We start from the raw sequence: 20874 nt of genomic DNA, 5'->3' as shown, positions 1-20874 counted from the left end.
TGGCCAAAGTTCATTCTCCCCCCAAAAAAACCTTAAAACTATGTATAATGGTGTTGGAGAAATATGACTTAAACCAATATCAAAATCTATCTAAAAATTAGAAATTTAAAACTGCATGAACAGACTTGTACTGTCTAATGACCCAATGCACTTACTTTCTGAAATGAAAGAAACGACAGGACACTGTTGATTCATCATGATCTTTAAACTTTCTATAACGCACCAAACGACATTCTCTGCACTTGTGAAGATGTGGAGCAACATTGATACAGGATCCATCTTGCAAGAAGGACTCTCCAGACTGCTTCAGCTTTCTCACCTTGGATACGTCCTTTAAAACTGACTGATCCACTGAAACTGAAGAGAGGAAATAAAACCTGAATTAGAAACCACAACTACATGAAAAGAAGTCTTATACAACCCCTCCAAGGAAGAATAATTGATACGAAAATTCAATCATCAATTTTTTTTTGGCAATCAATTTCTATCAATGCAATCCCTAAAAGAATTAGGCATGAAACAAGGGGAAACAACTCGTGACAAAGAACTTTGGAATCAAAAACCATTTGTTCCTCCTAGCTGAAGATATTTACCATATGACAGGTCTCAAATTACTGAAACTGGCATTTCAAAAGACTCATGTTTACACTTCCAAAAATGGCAGCACTTTCATAACGTATTGTGTCTTTTGACCACTTACTTGTGGAGCTCTGCAAGGAAAACTCATGCACTTCCAAGTGGCTAGAAAACTAATCATACAATCACTTTACCAAAACTGTAGAGGAGGAAGCACATTAAAACTCACTTTTCATCTATTCTACATGTTCCTCTGAAGACTTTTAAAAAATCCAAGATAATTCTCCCTGTATCTACAAAAATTCTGTCAAAGTTCAGTTAATAAAAATCTTAATTGCACAGTAACTTAAGGGTTCTGTTCAGACATCTGAAAAAAGGTCATTCGTAATACCTCATGTGTACCTTTTATCAAATAGCATTGCTGCATCATTTTAGTCAAAGTTATGCCATATAGTTAGGCGATTAAATTTTCTGTTTATGCAGTTCTATGAAATTAGGCATTTGTAACGTCATGACTTTTAAAATAATCAACATTTATCGGTATCTAGCAAATATGTGAAAGAACACTAAAAGACAAAAATCTCTCCTAATCAGCACAGCTCCTATAGCCACTTCTTTGATTAAATAGAATCTAAAAGTACAAAAACACTTAACATAATTATCCTAAAGAGTTAAAAATATTAATTTCTTCTAAATTAACATTCAAACCCATCATAGAAAGGAAACATCATATTGCAGAATCTACTAACATTTGCCACAAAATTCTGTGGTGTAATAATGCACTCTTTTTCATTTAACAAAGCTAAAATGCTGTCTTTACAAAGAATGTTGTTAAGTTTGGTTACTTCTAGGAACACTGGTCACCAAGTTATGAACAAAGTGAAAGCAAACATTGAATATAAATACTTCTAAAGTCTATTCATGACCACAATACAGAGGCCTTATATTTAATGATTAGTAACAAAGTAAGTCAACTACAACCTATTCTTTCCACCGCATGTACCCAAGATTATTCTTTTAGCATTACTTCCAAGGTTTTATATTTTGCTTATGGTGCAGTGAACTCACTTTTTGGAGGTCTTCCTCGGGGACGCCCTCTTCCACGGCCTCTTCCCTTGCCTAGTTGTTCTTTATTCCCTTCACCATCTGGCTCCCTCCTTTCATGAACATAAGACAGATATCCTTTTAGACCAGTCTTTGATTGCAATCGCATCTGCATCTCAGAATCACTGAGGTCTGATAAATCGCTGTCAGAAGCAGAGTCTGACTCATGCTTGATACCCAAGCTCCGCTCATCCAAGGAAAATTTCCTCTGATCAAAATGAGATTGCTGACTGAATGGACCATCAACACCATTATCAGACAGATTAAAGCCAAAGGAAGCCTGCTGTTGCTTTCCAGAATGGGACGTGTCTGAGAAAACTCGCAGATGTTGATTATCTGGAGTAACAGAACTAGAAATAGGAACTGGAAGACCTGAAATGTGATCCCCAGTTGGACTGGTGGACAAAATTGGCATCTCAATATTGGTTGCACCAAACTGTGTTTCTGGAGAGTCTGGTCTAGCTGTACTTAAAATCGTTGTTGTTTGAGTAGAAGATGAAAATGGGGATGAAAAAATCTTTGGAAGTTCAGTTTTATTACCAGCAACATCTGATGCCTCTTTATCAGTTTTCTTCCAGTTAGTTAATAATGGAGGTTTCACGATAACTGATGCTGGAGTGGAAGCCGTAGACCGCGTCGTATCACTTTTGAACAGATTTGTGTGCGACCTGTTAGTAGGCAAAGCATCCCCATTTCCCTTTAGATCTGCAAATCCAAGAAATGGATTTGCTGATGCAATGGTAGGCATTTCTTCCTTTAGAAGATCTGGTGGCTGAACTGACTGAAGAAACTGTAAGCTTGAGATGCTTCTTGGAAATGCTGGAGTTAGAGTTGGCATGACTTCAGAAGCTCCAAGTGTTTTTTTTCTCTCAGAATCTTGTCCATGTGTACTTCCAGGTTTCAATCCAACAGGAGTTCCAACTGCCTGTGTCAGAGCACTTTTCTGACCAGAAGCATTAGAAGCTACTTTGAAGGAATTGAAGCTGAGAGGATCATTTGACAAGCTTTCAGAAATTGCAGTGAAATAGTTGCTCCGTGGAACGTTCTGAGGCATGCACTGGAAAAACAAATTATTCGATAAGCTGCCCATGTCCATGGCAATCTTGTTACCAGCTTTATTGCCAGGTAAATCTGCTAGATTCCTGCTAAACCCAAATCCAAAGGACTTGTTCTCTTGGACAAATGTTCCATTTGTTCCTTCATTACCATTTCTTTTTGACTCTTCCAGAAAAATTTGATTCTTATCTGATATTTGAATGGCTTCATCTTCAGTTGAAACTCCTTCTTTTCGAGTTTGGTTTGGATCTCCAAACCATTTTTTTAACGGTTCCCTACAATTGTAATTTTTAAAAAGTTAGTGAATTAATCATGAATTAACTAACTGAAATTGAATTGACAAGCATCATATGTCTGAACATTGCAAAAAAGCATTGAAAAAATGCAACGAAGTTAAGCTTCAATTTTTCAAAACCCATCAAATTTTCACAAAATTGTAGTGATGAATACAATGATACTACCTTATTTAAAATGGCTAAGTGCTGTTATGCATTTTATTCTGAGAAATTTTCATATGTAGTTGAGTACCAAGTTTCCAGATTAACAATCCTCACCTAAGCTAATGATTCCCAAGAAACAAGAATCCAAAATGAATGTATACTACATTGCAACAATATTAACTACACATATTTTTATTGAGATTATTAATTTCATAAAGCCAGACTAAAATGTTCTGTAAGTTTTACTCAAATTTGCAGCCTAGGCATGTAACAAAACAGGCTTCCTAACATCTCATAAATAATTAGTACCTGATCACTTCAGTAGCAACAGAATAGCATGATTCTCACAGAAAAGTTATTTCAGAGATTTTAAGCAAGCAGCAGCAGCAGCAAATAAAACCAAATCTGAATGGTTTACTATTTCACTCTCATCAGAAAATTAAAACACCATGAAAATACAAATAAACAAACCCATCTTTTTAGATGACTATTTTTGACAAAATTGAACTTAATGTTTAATGCACAAAATGCCCAGCTTTTTGAAGTTATGAAAAGGAGTTTAAAAATATTTCTATGTTTGAAAAAAAGAACTGAACAACTCACAACATATCACGATATTTTATTTTTAACTCTTATTTTCAATTTTGCAGTAACACTATATTCTGAGCAAATTCCAGGACAATATGGGGAAAGCATAAAAGACATCAGTGAACACATCCTACTTTTGTTAATCCAGAGGGCTTTTATCAGCTCTGGTGGCAGGAAGCACAAACACACTACAGAGGGTGACCTCATCTTTGAATAAAAACTCCAAATACTCAGCCACTTTCTATAGTGTAATAGGCAGACAAAACACACAAGAAATGTGACGATCAGTGAAATTAAAAAGCAATAGTGTGTATCAAACTCTTCCCTGTTCTTGGAAACAAGTCCTTCCCCCCCCCCCCCGTCTACCACACAAATACTGCTTGACCAATTTAGTTCCTCCCACTGATTGATTGTTAGCTATTCTTCCCTACCTTTTCTACGTATTACTGGAAATGTTTTAACAAACCTTTTTACTTGGATATAGTAATTTTAAAGAAAAGTCAACCATAGTTGGAACAACAGTGGTAGAGCAGGTACATTGAACAGAAAACAGAATAGCAGACTACATGCTCTTCAGCCCAAGAGGTCATGCCGATCTGTAAGATCAATATAACCCTTCCCTATCACATTGCCCTCCATTTATTCTGCATCCATGTACCTACTTAAGAGACTCTTAAATGTTCCTTATGTAGCTGCCTCTACCACCACTTCTGGCAGTGTGTTCAGGTTTCAACCAATCTGTGTAAAAAAATTTACACCTCTGACATCTCCTTGATACATTCTTTCAATCACCTTAAAATCATGGCTTCTTCTATTACCCATTTCCACCATGGTATCTATCCCTCTTATCATCTTGTACACCTCATCAGGTCACCTCTCATACTGCTCTGCTCCAAAGAGAAAAGCCCTAGCCCTAGTAGTGAAACTGTTTCATCTTCAGTTACCCACATTTAGTTCTAATATTCAGTGCTGTCTGGGTTGCATTTGCAAACTCACCCTCTGATCATATGGGTTTCCCAATGATGTTCTGCTTTGCTCCCACACAATAAAGAAATGTTGCTGTTCAATTTATAAAATTAGAAGAGAACTACAAAAGAACGTAGCACACACCATAAGGGAAAGAACATCAACAAGCTCAAAACAAAGCTGTATCTAATAGCAGGTTTTCCTTACCCCTTAGCAGTACTGCATGCCACTGTCTGTTGCCCTGTTGAAGACTCCAATGAAGCATTTCCCAAAGAATTTTCTGATCCAAGTGCAGCTGAACTGGATGCCTGCAGGCTTTTACTTCCCTGAAATAAAGTTTGAAATTTAACAAAGAAAATTTTATACCTTTCATTCTTACCAACTTTTCTGAAAATATCTCCAAATTTTCCTTATTTTGAGGCCCATAACCTCACTTGACTGAGATGGGCTTGGATTTTGCCATGTACTATATCTTGCACTTCTAGTATGATCTATTATGAACTTTTATCTACCCTCATTAAATTGTCCTGAAATACAAACCCTATCCCCACAGGATGGGATAACTTCTTTTTGAAAGAAACTGCATTCATTATAGTTAAAGATATTTTATGTTGGGTTTTGCGCTATCACCTATTTCAAGAAAACACTACTGTAGTAAACCAGGAACATTATAGATAAACCAAAATTTCAGCCTGCCACCCTCCACAAAGTTTTGATTGATCATATCAACTGCCTGCATAGTAAATTGTCTAATTAAATATCATTCCAATTTCAGATTTGACTGATAACATAATTACTAATGTAGGCTCCAATATGGATTACAAGGTACCAGTCAACTGGCTTAAATCCAATATACTGAAAATATTGTTTACTACTCTTTACAGTAGAATCTAAATTGAGTCGAGTGGCTGCTTTAGCAAACACTTCCACCACCTTCACAATTAATCTTCTATACTATTCAATTGAAGTTCAATTGCAAATCCCAGATTAAAAAGACATTTTTTCCTCATTGATAATACAGCTTCTTGACCATAAAACATTCAAGATTATTTGTCATGTGTACATTGAAACAATGAAATGCATTGTTGCATTAACAACCAGCGAGGGTGTGCTGAGGGTGGCATACATTCCAGTAATATAGGAGAAGAACTAGGCCATTCAATCATGGCTATTTATTTTTCCTCCCTACTTCATTTTCCTGCCTTTTCCCATATCCTTTGACAGCCTTACTAATCAAGAACCTATGTGCATCGTCTTCAAATATACCAAATGACTTGGCTTTCATAGCCATGAGTGGCAATGAATTCCATAGATTCACCATCCTCTGGCTAATGAGCTTCCAAGTACCTCGAAAGCCTCATCCTTAAATCGAGATTAAGGATGAGGTTTTCGGGATACTTGGAGGGACATGATAAAATAAGCTGAAGTCAGCATGGTTTCCTGAAGGGGAATTGTGCAATCCTAAGTCACGTCCCGTTTATTAGCCTATAATTTCCTGTCTTTTCCCTCTCTCCCTTAAAGACTGGAGTGACACTTTCAATTTTCCAGTCCTCCAGACACATTCCAGAATCTAGTGATGCCTCCACAATCTCTTCAGCTACCTCTTTCAGAACTCTAGGATGTAGTGACCTGACCAAAATACTTTAGTAACCTAAGCTTAATTGCAGCCTTCGCTTATTTTATTGTGGTTCTTAGTATTTGGTACCATCAGTGAAGGGGTTGGAGAAGAATCCGGTTGGCTAAGAAGTGAAAGCTCAGAAAGGAAACATTAAATGAATTTTCCATTCACACTTTGGCACTATGTTGCATTTTCAGAATTCATTCTTGCCCACGTACCTACACACTTCAGTTATTCAGACAAGATTCCTATGAGTTAAATTGCAAAAAATCTTTCAATTATCTAAACTGCCAATATCATTTTATAGGACAACAACCTGGGGGAAAAAATCTATAGAATTCTTAAGAATTGATAGTGAGCTCTACAATGAGATTTTTAGATAAGTCATCAAATAATTGGGCAAATTAAGTTTTAAGGAAAATGTTAAAAAGGGATTAGACAGTGTAGTACTAAGTACTAAAAAGTAGTATAAAGAGCTGGAGAAATAAATGACATTATCACCCAAAAGATGCATAGGCCCTTTTAATCTGCATTTCCAAAACTCTATAGATTACAGTCCCTGTAGGCTGTATGATGACAAATGTAATTATTAAGGGATTGGACACACTGGAGGCAGGAAGCATGTTCCCGCTGATGGGTGAGTCCAGAACTAGAGGCCACAGATTAAGAATAAGGGTAGGCCATTTAGAACAGAGATGCGGAAAAACTTTTTCACCCAGAGTGGTGGATACGTGGAATGCTCTGCCCCAGAAGGCAATGGAGGCCAAGTCTCTGGATGCATTCAAGAGAGAGTTAGATAGAGCTCTTATAGATAGTGGGGTCAAGGGATATGGAGAGAGGGCATGAACAGGGTACTGATTGTGTATGATCAGCCATGATCACAGTGAATGGTGATGCTGGCCAGGAGGGCCGAATGGCCTACTCCTGCGCCTACTATCTATTGTCTTACTACTTACAAAAGACGGAGGAAGAAAACCTAAAGTACACATCAGTTAACCCAAAACCAGCAGGAAGGTATATTATAGAATCTACACATTCTCAGTTTAAGTTTAATTCAAGTTTAATTATCATTCAACCACACATGAATATATCCAAACAAAACAGTGTTCCTGTTGGGCTGAGGTGAAAAACCCATTACCAGGAGCACTCAACACACTGCACATAGCACATGTAGCTGCAATACAGAAAAACACAGCCATAAAGGAAAAATATACATAATCCAGTCCAAGTGGCATGACAGTAGAATTGATGCCTTGGTCCAACCTGATCGCCCGCTGAGCAAACACTGTTGGCAGAAGTGATGGGTGGGATTAGTCCCCACCCCAAGTAAGGAATCCAGCATGCCCTGCAGAAGCAACCCAACACCCCCCCACCCGACCTAGTCCTCAGCACAACAAAGGCAACACAGTTCCAGCACCATCTGACTCGCCAATATACAAGTGAACCAGACTTACAGTATTCTATATTACCAACATCCAACAGTGTCCTGCAATCATAGTACAAATGCCCAAAATAATCACTCACATTGCACATCTTCTATTGGTACACAACAAGTCCAGATGTTCTGTGTTGAACTTGATGAGACAAATTCAACACAGAAGAAAACATGCAAGTCAAACTTGCTGGTGTTTTGGTTGAGATGTGATCAGCAGATTGGGCGGAGGAAAGTTAATAGATGTGGTGTATTTAAATTTTCAAAGGAACTCTGATTAAGTCCCACTTAAGAGATCAATGTGCAGAATTAAAGCATGTGGGACTGGGGCTAATATAACAACAGATTAAAAATTGGTTGATAGACAGGAAATAGGCAACAGGAAGAATAAATGTGGCATTTTCAGGTTGATCATACAAAACACAGCTACTCACAATAAATATCAACGATTTTGGCAAGGACAAAGAAGGGAATATTTCTATTCTTGCCAGCAATATAAAACTGTGAGATTGTGAGTTATGTAGAAGGTGCAGAGAGTGTTTCAAGGTGATTTAAACAAGATGAATGAGTAAACACAAGGCAGTAGAAAGTGGAAAAATATGAATCCAGAGGTAAAAAGGCAGATTGGGAATGCTAATCTACAAAAAAAATTCAAGGTGCCCTTTTACATCAGTCACTGAAAGCAAAGATGTAAATGTTGCCAACAGTTAACAAGGCAATGGTATGCTGGTCTGAAAGAGGTTTAAATGTAAAGAACAAGGTAAGTTGCAAGACTGAAGTGTATACTTCTGGTTTTCTCACCCAAGGAAACATCAAGTTTTCCATAAAGGGAGAGAATTGAGATTTCTGGGATGATCAGAGCTGTGGGAGAAGAAATTGGGTTGGCAAAACCTGATTTTACGAGAGCATGGGAACATTGTTATGCAAATAAAGAGACTGAATGTGGAAGAACGTTGGGGTAAGAGTGAGGAGAAATTCAAAATAAGGGCTTGATGCCTCAGGATACATGATAAAATCAAGAATAACTTTTTCACTCAAGGAGTATGGTCCAGCAGAGGTGCTGGTGCAGGCCAATTTCCTGAATGTATTTACAAAGGCAGAAAGACTTAAAACACAAAATGCATTCAAGACACATTAACAGGATGTATGACCTTTCTCCTTATTTCCCTTATTGTCAGAGGAGCACCAAGCTCTTACTTAAATATATGATTTAATGAAAAACTAAAAATGAAGTTAAACTCCAAGGATACGCTAGTCTATCCTTTAAGTGAAATTAAGTCATACTGGTTGCATATGCATAACCTATTTATTAATATCTGATGTGATGTAACCTAGTTTGCTGTGAATGGTCCTTTTGAATTTCAATTGCATGATCCCATGAAGCGGGCTGAGGGAGCTCCAGTAAGCAGGCAACTACCTGCCTAAAAAAACTGCACTTGGAAGTTTTAATATTTTACTGTTTCACAATGCTGAATCACAGTGGATTTTGACACTGGTCAACAGAAAAAATTCTTGCACATCAAAATAAAAGCACATCTCTACAGAGTGATTAAATTAATTATAAATATAAAACAAAATAATTGATTGCATAAGTATTCACCCCCCCCCCCCATTAATATGACACACCACATCACTGATGTAGCCGATTGGTTTTAGAAGTCACATAATTAATTACATGCAGATCAGTTTTGGACACCTGTGTGCAGTCAAGGTGCTTCAATTAATTGTAGTAAAACACACTTGTATATGGAAGGTCCAACTGCTGGTGAGTCAGTATCCTGGCAAAAACTACACCATGAAGACAAAAGAACACTCCAAGCAACTCTGTGAAAAGGCTATTGAAAAACACAAGTCAGGAGATGGATACAAGAACATATCCAAGTCACTGAATATTCCTTGGAGTACAGTTAAGTCAATCATTAAGAAATGGAAAGAATATGACTCTGCTGTAAATCTGCCTACAGCAGGTCATCCTCAAAAACTGAGTGACTGTGCAAGAAGGGGATTAGTAAAGGAGGCCATCAAGAGACCAATGACAACTTCGGAGGAGATGCATTCTTCAGTGGTTGAGATGGAGAGACTGCACACACAACTGTTGCCTGGGTACTTCACCACTTGCAGCTTTACTGGAGAGTGGCAAAGAGAAAGCCCACTGTTGGAAAAAACTCATATACAATCTCAGCTGGAGTTTGCCAGATGCACGTGGGAGACTCTGAATTCAGTTGGAAGAAGGTTCTATGGTCTGATGAAACCAAAATTGAGCTTTTTGGCCTTTCAACTAAACGCTGTGCCAAACACCGCACATCATCAAAAACATACCATCCCTATCGTGTACTGTGAAGCATGGCAGTGGCTGCATCATGCTGTGAGGATACCTCACTGCAGCAGACCCCGGGATGTTTGTGAAGGTAGAGGGTAAGGTGAATGCAGCAAAATACAGGGAAATCCTGAGGAAAACCTGATGCAGTCTGCAAGAGAACTGCGACTGGGAGCAGATTTGTTTGTCAGCAAGATAGTGACTCCCAGCATAAAGCCAAAGCCACACAGGAATGGTTTAAATACAAAGTTAATGTCCTGGAGTGGTCAAGTCAGAGTCCAGACCTCAATCCAATTGAGAATTTGTGGCTGGAGTTGAAAAGGGCTGTTCACGCACATTCCCCAAGCAATCTGACAGAGCTTGAGCAGTTTTGCAAAGAATGGGGGAAATTTGCAGTCTCCATATGTGCAAAGCTGATTAGAGACCTATCCACACAGACTCAAAGCTACAATTATTGCCAAAGGTGCATCCACTAAATACTGGCTTGAAGGTGGTGAATACTAATGCAATTAACTATTTTGTGTTTTATATTTGTAATTAATTTAGATTACTTTGTAGAGATCAGTTTTCACTTTGACACGGAAGTACCCTTTTCTGTTCATCAGTGTCACAAAATAGTCAAAATACATCTACTGTGATTCAATGCTGTAAAACGACAAAATAAGAAAACTTCCAAAGGGGATGAATTCTTTTTATATGCACTGTAATTCCTTTATATAGTCGAAGAATCCACACTATTGCCAAATTAGAGAAGAAAACTACAGAAAAAAGGGGAACTAAGCATTCATTTGTTATGTGTGGACAGATAATTGAAGCTTTGAGTTCTTATTTAAGTATTCCAAGCAAAAATGATTAGTGAAGAAATCAGAACAAAATATATCATCTGTGCTGAGTCTAATGGAATCTAAACGGAAAGGGGTAAGATCCAGAGAACGCCTGAGAAAAAGGAGAAAACTGGATGGACATTCAGCAGAATCAAAAAAGAGAAAACATGTTCAGTCAGAAAACCAGCATGACCTTTGGACTGTAAAAGAAATAAAAAAGATCAGGTGTATATGTCAACTGAACAAGTGAAAAGGGAAAAGGAAAACTGTGACAAAAAGCCAACACAAAAAAAAATCGAAAGAACACATCTCTGTTAGTTGAACAAGTGAGAAAACAGTTCCCCTCCATCACCACCCTCTGTCTGTCTGAACTAATTCTTACCCAACAATTTCTCCTTCAGCTCTTCTTATTTTCTCCACACCAAAGATGTAGGTGTTGGCATCGCAAGGGCTCCACCCATGTCTGCCTTTTCATTGGCTACATGGAACAGCCGATTTCCAAGCTTACATTGGTAATGCGCCTCAACCTATTTTCTGCTACACTGACAACTGCGCTCACGCTGAGCTTGTCCATATCATCGACTTTGACTCCAAGTTCCACCCTGACAAATATACTTGGTCCATCTCTGATGGTTCTCTCTCCCCTTTCTCAATCTCTTTGTCTCCATCTCTGGAGACAGACTATCCCCTGACATCTTTTACAAACCTACTGACTCTCACAGAAATGGCAATGGATACTATGAAAGAGGAGGAGTTTTTTTCCCTCATCAATCTGCCGCACCTGAGAACATTGAGAGGTAGTTCTAAAGAGGTTCCAAATCCTAAAAAAGGAGGCTTGACGACCTGGGCTGAACTTCTGCATATTAAGAATATATATAACCTGCACCTATATGATGACATCCAAATATTAGTCACTATGTTGTCTTCTCATCAAGTTAAACAGCTGACATATAGAACTGGTAATGACATGGTGATGATATGTAAAATCAACAGGTAATTAGAATGCCATTAAGCTGCAGTTGAATGAACAGACCCCAACACAAACAGACTGGAGAAAGGTAGTCAGTTACAAGCAAAAGTATTTTGGAGGCATCCTTGAAAATGAGGAATGCTTCAAAACAGCATGGTTGAACCATTCAGGAGTGTCAATATTAAACTAAGATGACAGAGGGGTCTGACTCTGGTCCACTAAATCAACCCTCGTCGACGGCCAGAAACCAGACATTGCCAGAATGGTCAGAATGAACCTGAAACTTCATACAGTGAGTCTGTCACAGTGGAACAAGACAGATTCAAAGTAGAACAAAGTTTACAGGTGGAACTACTCACTTGCTAAAGAAAAAAAAGAATCAAGTCCCTGAAGAAGCATGTCACTAATGTGGTAAAGTGGTTAAGCCAAGAAACAAAGGTCAACAGAAACAGGCTCAAGCACCTGCACCACCAATATTGGAAAACTGTGACCTGATTACGGTTTTAGATAATAACTACTGATTAACAAAAGCAACACTCTGACGTAATCAAATAATTTCAAAGTCAAAAACTGACTAACTCCTTCCTGCAGCCCTTGCTTACCTAAGGGTGAAAAAAACCTGATTGTCTATTGACACTATCAAATGAAAACAGATGTGCTGAATCCTTATTAGATACTGGAGATAAGCGTGTATAACCAGAAACAGATTTATTTATCACATGTACATTGAAACATGCTGTGAAAGGCGTCATTTATGTTAACAACCAAAACAACTTAAGGGTGTGCTTGGGCCTCTGGTGGACTTGCCGATGACAGGACCCGGAGCTCCAGACCCACTGATGACAGTACCCAAACTCCAAACATAGCTAGGGAGTCACTGAGCCTCATGCTTCCTGCCCACATGGATTTCCGATTGCAGGACCCAATGACTGGGGGGACTTGCTGATGTGGGGGATGGGGGGCCATGAGACCACATCCTGCCAATCTTCGTCCACATCACTTGCCAACCCAGCATCCATCCATGCCATGTACTTTTGTCACAAGTCCACATCGCAGGCCTTCAAACAACTTAAACCTGACCTCTAGCTCCCGTGCATCCCTATCCATAAACTCTAACATGACCCCCAACTTCTCTCCTGTCCCTAAAAACCATTCCTATGAACCTAAAACACAATTAAGTTTGAGCCATGAACTCTAGGGAGACTGCAGCTCAGTAGCATCTTGACCAAAAGTCTAAAGTACCAATGACCAATATTCACAGATGTGTTTATGGAGGAGGAGCATGGAAATTGGTTCCAACCAAACCAAGCCAGCTGAAGTACTGCTTGGTCCTCATCTACAAAAAATATGATTTCAGATGGGAGACATCTTGCAACTTCTTGGAATGGATGTGATGTTGACCCTAAGCTCCACCCTTGAGTTTGTGAAGGGCAAGGTTGACTGGAACTTTTTGCAGTTGGTCAAATCTGAATGAACAAATCACCCAACGTGGTCAAAAGATAAAAATAACTGTAGCCTGCTAGAAATGTTGCTCCCGTGTACTAAGCAGTATCTTGTTAGCAGAGCATCTGAAGAAATGAGGAATCTTAGTCAAAACTCACAGCTTGGCCTATTATGAAAGCAAATGGTACCTGAAGGCTAACAATAGGGCTATCAATCAATGTACTGACGATTTAAACCCTCCCTCTACTGGAAACCATCAACCATTTTCAATGCAATAAACTGTGACGGAAATGGGATTACAGTTACTGACATGGCCAAATGGTTCTGGTCTATACTCCTGGCACCTGAATGCCAACCATGGCTGGTTTTCACAGTCAATGAACAACAAGGGTTCCACAACAGTCTAAGCATCTAACACCTAGCCCCAAGAAAACTTCAGAGAGGCTTACTTGATCAAACCATCAGAAATATGTGGATGATGTCCTGATTGCATCTTGCACTACAGACCAGCATTAATGTGATGGACTCTCCTCTGCTGATTACTTATCCAACAAGGGACACAAAGCAAGCTTGGACAAGGCACAATTGCAAAAAAAAAACCCGTACAGTAATTTACTTGGAATAAAGAATTCCTCAAGGTAAACATGAAATCACCAAGGACTGCATGAAGGCTATCAAATCAACAAAAACATCTGCAATGGTCAAGTAACTCAAATCACTTCTGGGTAACTGCAATTGAACATGCGTCAATTCATATGGTGAACCTGCATAACCACTCAACAATTTGAAGGGCAGCAAGTGTTCAGATGACCCTATGACTCTCACTGAAGAACAATTGATGTGTTTCAAATTCTACAGTCAATATTATGCACAGCACCTTCATTAGGACTCCAGCAGTGGTAAAACGGTTGGTTTGCTCTAAATATCATTGAGAAATGCAAGCCCATTATAGCAGTCTTAACTTGAAGAACATGGGAGACGAACAGCATCCTATTAGGTATTGTTTTAATAAATTGAATAATGTAGCACTAGGATGGGGTTCCTGTTAGCAAGCATTGCAAGCAATGTATCTGGTAATCATGCTGTTTCCAGTATTGTGTTCAATCAAGACTTAAATGTTTGATGTCTTCACCCTATACACATCCTACTGACAATGAATAGGGCTTCCCAAGTAACAGGTGCTTGTTGGCCCAAATGGCCCACTGTTCTTGAAGCACCCAATATTTTCATCCAGCAAGTGAGTCCAGATTATGACCGTGGCTGTGTAAGTATAACAACATGCTAAGAAGATGCAAGCTACCACAAAGAAATGTTCCCACTGAACCCAGATCTGATTCTGTTCACAGATGGATCCTTGATGGTAGAAGGAATTAGAATGGCTGAATAGGTTTACTGTCTCTGAAAATGAAGTGCCGGCATCAGGAAATGTAGCTCCCGGCTGCCTGTAAGCAAGCAAACTTCAAGGTGTATAATTTATACATTCTTTGATAATAAACGTGCTTTGAATCTTGTTACCTCCGCACAACAGGCAGAACTCAAAGCTCTAAATGAAGCCTGTAAGATGGCAGAATAAATATCAGCTAACATCTACACAGATTCCCCAATTACTTCTGGTGTGCAGGAATTTAATGGAAACAAAGGGGATTTCTCATAGCTGTAGGAACCCCTATCAAATATGGCCAGTTTGTACAATAATTAATGGATGTTACACAATTGCTGCCATTAGTGGTAGTATTGAAATTAAAAAGCATTTTGTATTGGACACTGTTGAAAGCCCTGGAAATGCATAGTGGAAGAGGCAACAAAAAGGAAGAAAAGTAGTAAGTAAAGTGATTCTGACAACTAAAGCTGTGGGAATACAGTTGAATTCTCCACCAGAAAAACATGCAGAATATTTGAGAAATGCAAGATCATTGCTTTGATAAAGAGAAGTGATCCTGGATGACGAAAGATGGGAAATTAAACAACAATAGAGCATGGAGATATTGTGCCAGTCACAGACTGGTAGTCACAATCACATTACTTCCGTATCTGATACATCAGATACAGTACCTAGGATATACTGGAGGAAAAAAGATGACCAGTAGATTCTTCCAATAATGCTGAAATCCAAAGATGAGATCACAAGCCCAACAAACATTGGAAAGGTGCATAATATGCCAGGAAAATGATTCCCAGAGCAGCAGAAAAGTTACCACAATTAAGTGCACTGGCCCAACCTGAACCAAATTTTTGTAACTAAGTGGATTACAACATTATTAAAAAATGCCAAGGATACTCAGATATACTGGTAACAATGGACAACTTGGCAAGGTTGATAGAGGCTAACATAGCACAGAAATCCACTATCCATACAGCAGAAATTCTAATCAAGGTACATTCCTGTATCTGGATCGCCATGTCACATTGATTCTGACCAAGGACACTTCATTGGAACTGTGTCAGGCATTATGCCAACTGATAAACATCATCCAGAATCATTATCAGGACACACCTCACAATGCTCACCAATGTTAATACACCCCTGTAGGCATTACAAACATGCACTCTTCCTTAAATGAAGTTCAACATTACAATCCAACAATGGCAGCTTTACATCCTTGGTTCACCACTTTCAAGGAAATGACTGTGCCCCTGGTACTTGTACTTCAATGAACATCTAAGAAAACACCAGTAACCATAAGCCTTGCACCTCATTCTTGACTTCCGAAGAATCCCCTGGAGAGAATCATCTCCAGATCTAACATCACCTTACCTTTGTATCCAAAGAGTCACTATAATCAGTCTATATTTGAAGCAAACAAACCAGGAATGGGCTAGCAAAAATAATCTCCAGGAAACCCAGAATCTTGCTTGGAAACTCTCTCTCAATTATTGACTATCAATCAAATATTCATCGATTCAAAATGATCAATGAAAGATACAGTAAACCTCAATCATCAATAGGTACTCACATCAAAATTGTGTGCCTCATTGGGGCTTGTGAAAGACTGATGAGAGTCGAATACCCGCAAAGTGGACTGCAACCTATCTTGAGATGTTGGGAAGTTGTTTGGATTCACCAGAGTGCACGAGGGACTTTCATTTTTGGACTCAGGCGTTATATTCTGTGGCCGTTGTTGGGATAATGAATTAATAGCAAAGTTTTCTTTCATCCCATGTTCAGGTAATCCAGTTCCCATAAAAGCTTTCTTATCTGTATTTGTTGAATCTTGGACAAAATTTGCAGGCTCCACAATCGGTACATCAGAAGCTTTGCCAGAGTCAGTAGTAGGTAAACTCTTTTTGCTCTGAGGATTCAAAGAATCTGCGTTAGAAAATTGCACTCCACTTAGCCTAGCTACAGCACCACCAGCAGCAGCAATTGGCACAAAAGGCTTCCCATGTATTGGTTCATCCTGGACAACTAAGGTCCTGCCATTCTCTTTGGTATACGTGGCATAGCGCAAGCCTGCTTGTGGCTGAGGTACAAAACGCGATCGATCTGAAGCACTGTCAGCATTTCCCCAAGACAAATCCCCAATTCTCTTGGAGTCAAAGTTTCCTTGTTCCACATCAGGGATGTCGTTCTTTGGCAGACTGGGGCCATTGCCTCCAGCACCCAATGCACAAACACTGCTGTTGTCAGGCTCCAATTCTTCTTTGTCTTTCACTTTTTTTTGTACAGGTTGATTCTCTCCGTCAGCTGCATTTTTTCTTCTACGACTATCTTTATTTTTATCTGAAGAGAAAACACAAACTTTGTCATTATACACTTGCAATCGTACAACACCTCTGATTTAAATTAATCGCATATTCTCAATGATTACATAAGTAACTGAAAATTTAAATACTAAAATATGATATTCATTTCATTACTCAAATATTTCAATATTACATTATTAATGCTTCTTCATATTAAATAATCTCTGTAAAATAAAGCAACTCTACTGCTTATCGACTGCATCAGTTTTCATTATATTTACTAACAACTACAAACATAAATAACCTTTACAAACAGGAAAATTTTAAATGCCTCAGCAAATAAAATATCCTAAAACTGAAGCCCCACAGTACTTTTGATTAATACAAGACATACAATAATTCAGAGGAAGATGAGTAAATGCTAATTAAAACACTGGAGCTGTATTTTCCTAAATAATGACTACCAAAACACAGATTGAAAAAAACACAAGAGGGTCTACAGGACAACCAAATTTTTCTGTCTTCACTGAGCACCTCATATTAGTGATTTGTCATGAATGTAACATGAATCATCAATTGTAAAATGCATTCCCTTTTTGGCCTCAGTGCCCTGTGAATATGCCAGTATAGCAGGAGATCTAAGCACAGGCAATTTAATAATATTAATTGTAAAGTCTTTTGGTTTGACAAGATGAATACCACATGTTCCCTCACTCCAAAGCTTCCTAATGCTAGAACTGTTATTTTCAAGAGGATATTGTCTTACCATTCTCATCACCTTTACTTGGACTATAAGGTGGACTGCCCTCAGCCCCCTTCTTCCGTCTATTTCTGGAGTTTTGGGTAGCTTGCTTTTGAGCAATCTGTCAAAATTGAAAATTAACAATGGGCACACGCAAGGATTTGCTCTCTCAAAAGTCTATCAATGATAATCCACAAACAAATACAAGTACTAAATTGTCCAACAGGTTTCTTTACTGCAGGCTCCTTCACATTTCCTCCAAATAAGGGCTACACAGAACAAAGTCACACTCATCTTGAATTTTTTTTTAAAACAAGGATTTTTTGGGGGAAAAGATCCTGTTATATAACTAATTATGCCAGATTATTTTGATTATTTCATTAAATAGCAAATCAGCACATTACAATATATTGAATATAGAAAAAGTGCTACATTTTTAAATGTATTCCCCTAAGCACAGTGTTTCTCAAACTTTTTTTTGCTTGTGGCCCATGTGTGACTCATTCAAGTCTTGAGGGCTCCACCCTCCATAGTCTTCATTGTTACCAAAGTTTTATTTAGTCAACAGTACTAATTATTCTAACATACAGTCAATATTTATGTTTTAACAGGTTATAGATATTATATGTTAAGTATGTTACAGGTACATATGAAAAATAAAATTATTTAAAAGCTCTAAATAGGATATTTTGTTTATAACATATAATATTCTTCCAACCAGCAATGAAAAACTTCTTAATATTGTTACTTTGGGTATTTAGAAATATCCTCGTGACTAATGCAAACAAGTGTGCTTTTGAATATCTTTAAATATCTTTAAATATCAAAGATCACCTCCTTTCATAACATTGAGATGGTTACGTGCTTTTGACAGCAAGTGAAGAGCTTGACTAAAACCACATTCAGCTAAATAAGAGATGGAAATCCAATTAAAGACAACTCCCAATGCTATGAAAACTTATTTTGAATATCACTAGTTATCCAGAAATTTTGCTTGTTGTGCTTGAATTTTGCTTGAGATGATATACCACTCTGCAGCTCAGTAAGACATCCTTGAAATGTGGTGTCAACATCACTCACATTCACTCCAAATGGATCCACCACACAATCTGGAATACGCATCTCCAGTAGGTCTCTAAACCGAGGTTTTGTATCAGTGTGCCGTCGATTCAAATGATCAAGATAGACATCATCTTGCAATTCTATTTTAAGAATGACCACTGAGTAGATTCAATATAATATCAGTAAATGTTGAAGAATTATTAGTATAATCTCATGTGAAAAAGTTTCAATAGTAAATATACATGGAGAAGTAAAACTAGCTTTTTTAGGCAGTTCTCAGATACATGTCACAAATATTATAAAAATGTGATTATGTATGTAAATTCTATGTGACAATAAAGAGCGTGTACTCACTGAGAAAAGCGAATTGAACTTCCTTTCAAAATATGGTAAGTATCAGGGATCTATTGGAAGTTGTACTGGCAGATAGTGATGCAGTGGTAGACTACACATGCTCTTGCCTCTCTACAGCTTAGCCATTTCCAACTGCAGTAACTACAGCCTTCATGTCACATTTTAAATAAGTACAGGTCCACAATCCCTTATCCAAAATTCTGAAATCCAAAAAGCTCCGAAAACCAAAGTTTTTTTTCCCCAACAGCTGGTGTCACTCAGGTGTGACATGGCAGCACTAGCAGAGGCCGCCAGACATCAGTTGTGGCTCAGCTCTCATACTGGTTACACGTGCATTTACTGTTCGCTGATATTTTGTGTTTACTGTTGACCTTGTGTTTAATTTCACTGGGAAAATGTCAAAAACAACTGCAGAATACCACAATGGGTAACAATGAGAAAAAGAGAAGGAAGCATCTATCATTATCAATAACGCAGAAAGTGGAGTTATTGCAGAAGCTTGATCATGGTGTCTCTGTGCGGCATCTTACTGAAGAATATCGTGTCAGAACTACCACTGTATATGATTTAAAGAAACAGAAAGACAAGTTACTGAAGTTTTATAGTGACAGTGATGTTCTACATTTATTCCAATAAGTCATTTACCATGTGTTTGATTCGGTTCGTTTCAAGCTGTATATTTTTATGTTTTATTGAATGTTTTTGTTGGAAATAAAACATTTTTCTTGTCATTATTCCCTAAGCAATACACTATAACAACTATTTACATAGCATTTACATTGGATTAGGTATTATAAGTAATCTAGAGATGATTTAAAGCAGACAGGAGGACGTGCATAAGTCTGGAGCTCCGCTGGGTCCTAAAGTCCACCTGCACTCAGACAGGTTAAATACGGGACTTGAGCATACGTGTTATTTGGTATCTGAGGGGGGGTCCCGGAACCAATAAGGAGGGATTCTGAAATCCGAAAAATTCTGAATTCCAAAATGCAACTGGCCCCAAGGATTTTGGGTAAGAGATTGCGGACCTGTACTTTAATACACACAGGTCAGTGGAAGGCAAACAGAACCAGCCTCCTGCTGCATGCTCAGTGATTTGCCTTGCCGCAGACAACCCACCCAATCTTCAGCTTGTTTGAGATGTTCATAACTATTTTAATTAGAATGCTACCACACAGGCCATGCCAGGGTTTCCATATATTAATCCCCTTCTAATAAGGGTTTAGATAGGGAAAACCTGACAACATGCAATGGCCTTTCAGTTGGAATTAGATGTGGATGGTTTCCTATTAACATGTAATTATCTATAACCACCATTATCACTAGCTGGTGGAGCACGTTGCAGGGTATCCTGGTGGGTCACACCCACCTGCTCACTGTGTAATCAGTGATTTGAAGGAACAGGACTCAGTGGGTCATCCAGCAGGGTGTGAATGGAGATTTGTGAGTGGTCAAGCAGGAGCAGAGATAACCCCTCTTTCCACACACAGACTAAGCAGGTTTGCTGCCTCAAATGCATCATCCAGCATATTTTATATTTTCCCAACTCAGAGTTCCAATTAAATTTCATAATTTCATTGGCATTTTATGTACACATTTTATTAATATTTACTTGTAACAGTTAACTTATCAAGGCCTATTCAGAAACTCTTGAGGCCCCCAGCCCCAGGGTGGGGGAGGGGGGCTATGTAGCCCATG

The 20874-nt window shown here is 38.4% G+C and overlaps 1 protein-coding gene across 1 annotated transcript in view; it reads right to left on the bottom strand.

Moving 5' to 3' along the window:
- Positions 1-20874, bottom strand: part of LOC132405346 (lysine-specific demethylase 3B-like) — a 124562-nt gene that overhangs the window by 63640 nt on the left and 40048 nt on the right. The window contains exons 7-11 of the mRNA XM_059990079.1: positions 17785-17881; positions 16289-17055; positions 4938-5056; positions 1645-3011; positions 156-357 (exon numbers count right to left, since the gene is read on the bottom strand). Of these exons, the coding sequence (XP_059846062.1) occupies positions 156-357; positions 1645-3011; positions 4938-5056; positions 16289-17055; positions 17785-17881 (2552 nt within the window). The remainder of the gene's footprint in view (positions 1-155; positions 358-1644; positions 3012-4937; positions 5057-16288; positions 17056-17784; positions 17882-20874) is intronic.

Source organism: Hypanus sabinus, chromosome 15 (genome assembly GCF_030144855.1).
Source record: "Hypanus sabinus isolate sHypSab1 chromosome 15, sHypSab1.hap1, whole genome shotgun sequence".
Lineage (NCBI taxonomy): Eukaryota > Metazoa > Chordata > Chondrichthyes > Myliobatiformes > Dasyatidae > Hypanus > Hypanus sabinus.
Note: the sequence above shows the minus strand (reverse complement) of the source record. Positions and strands in the feature narration are given on the sequence as shown.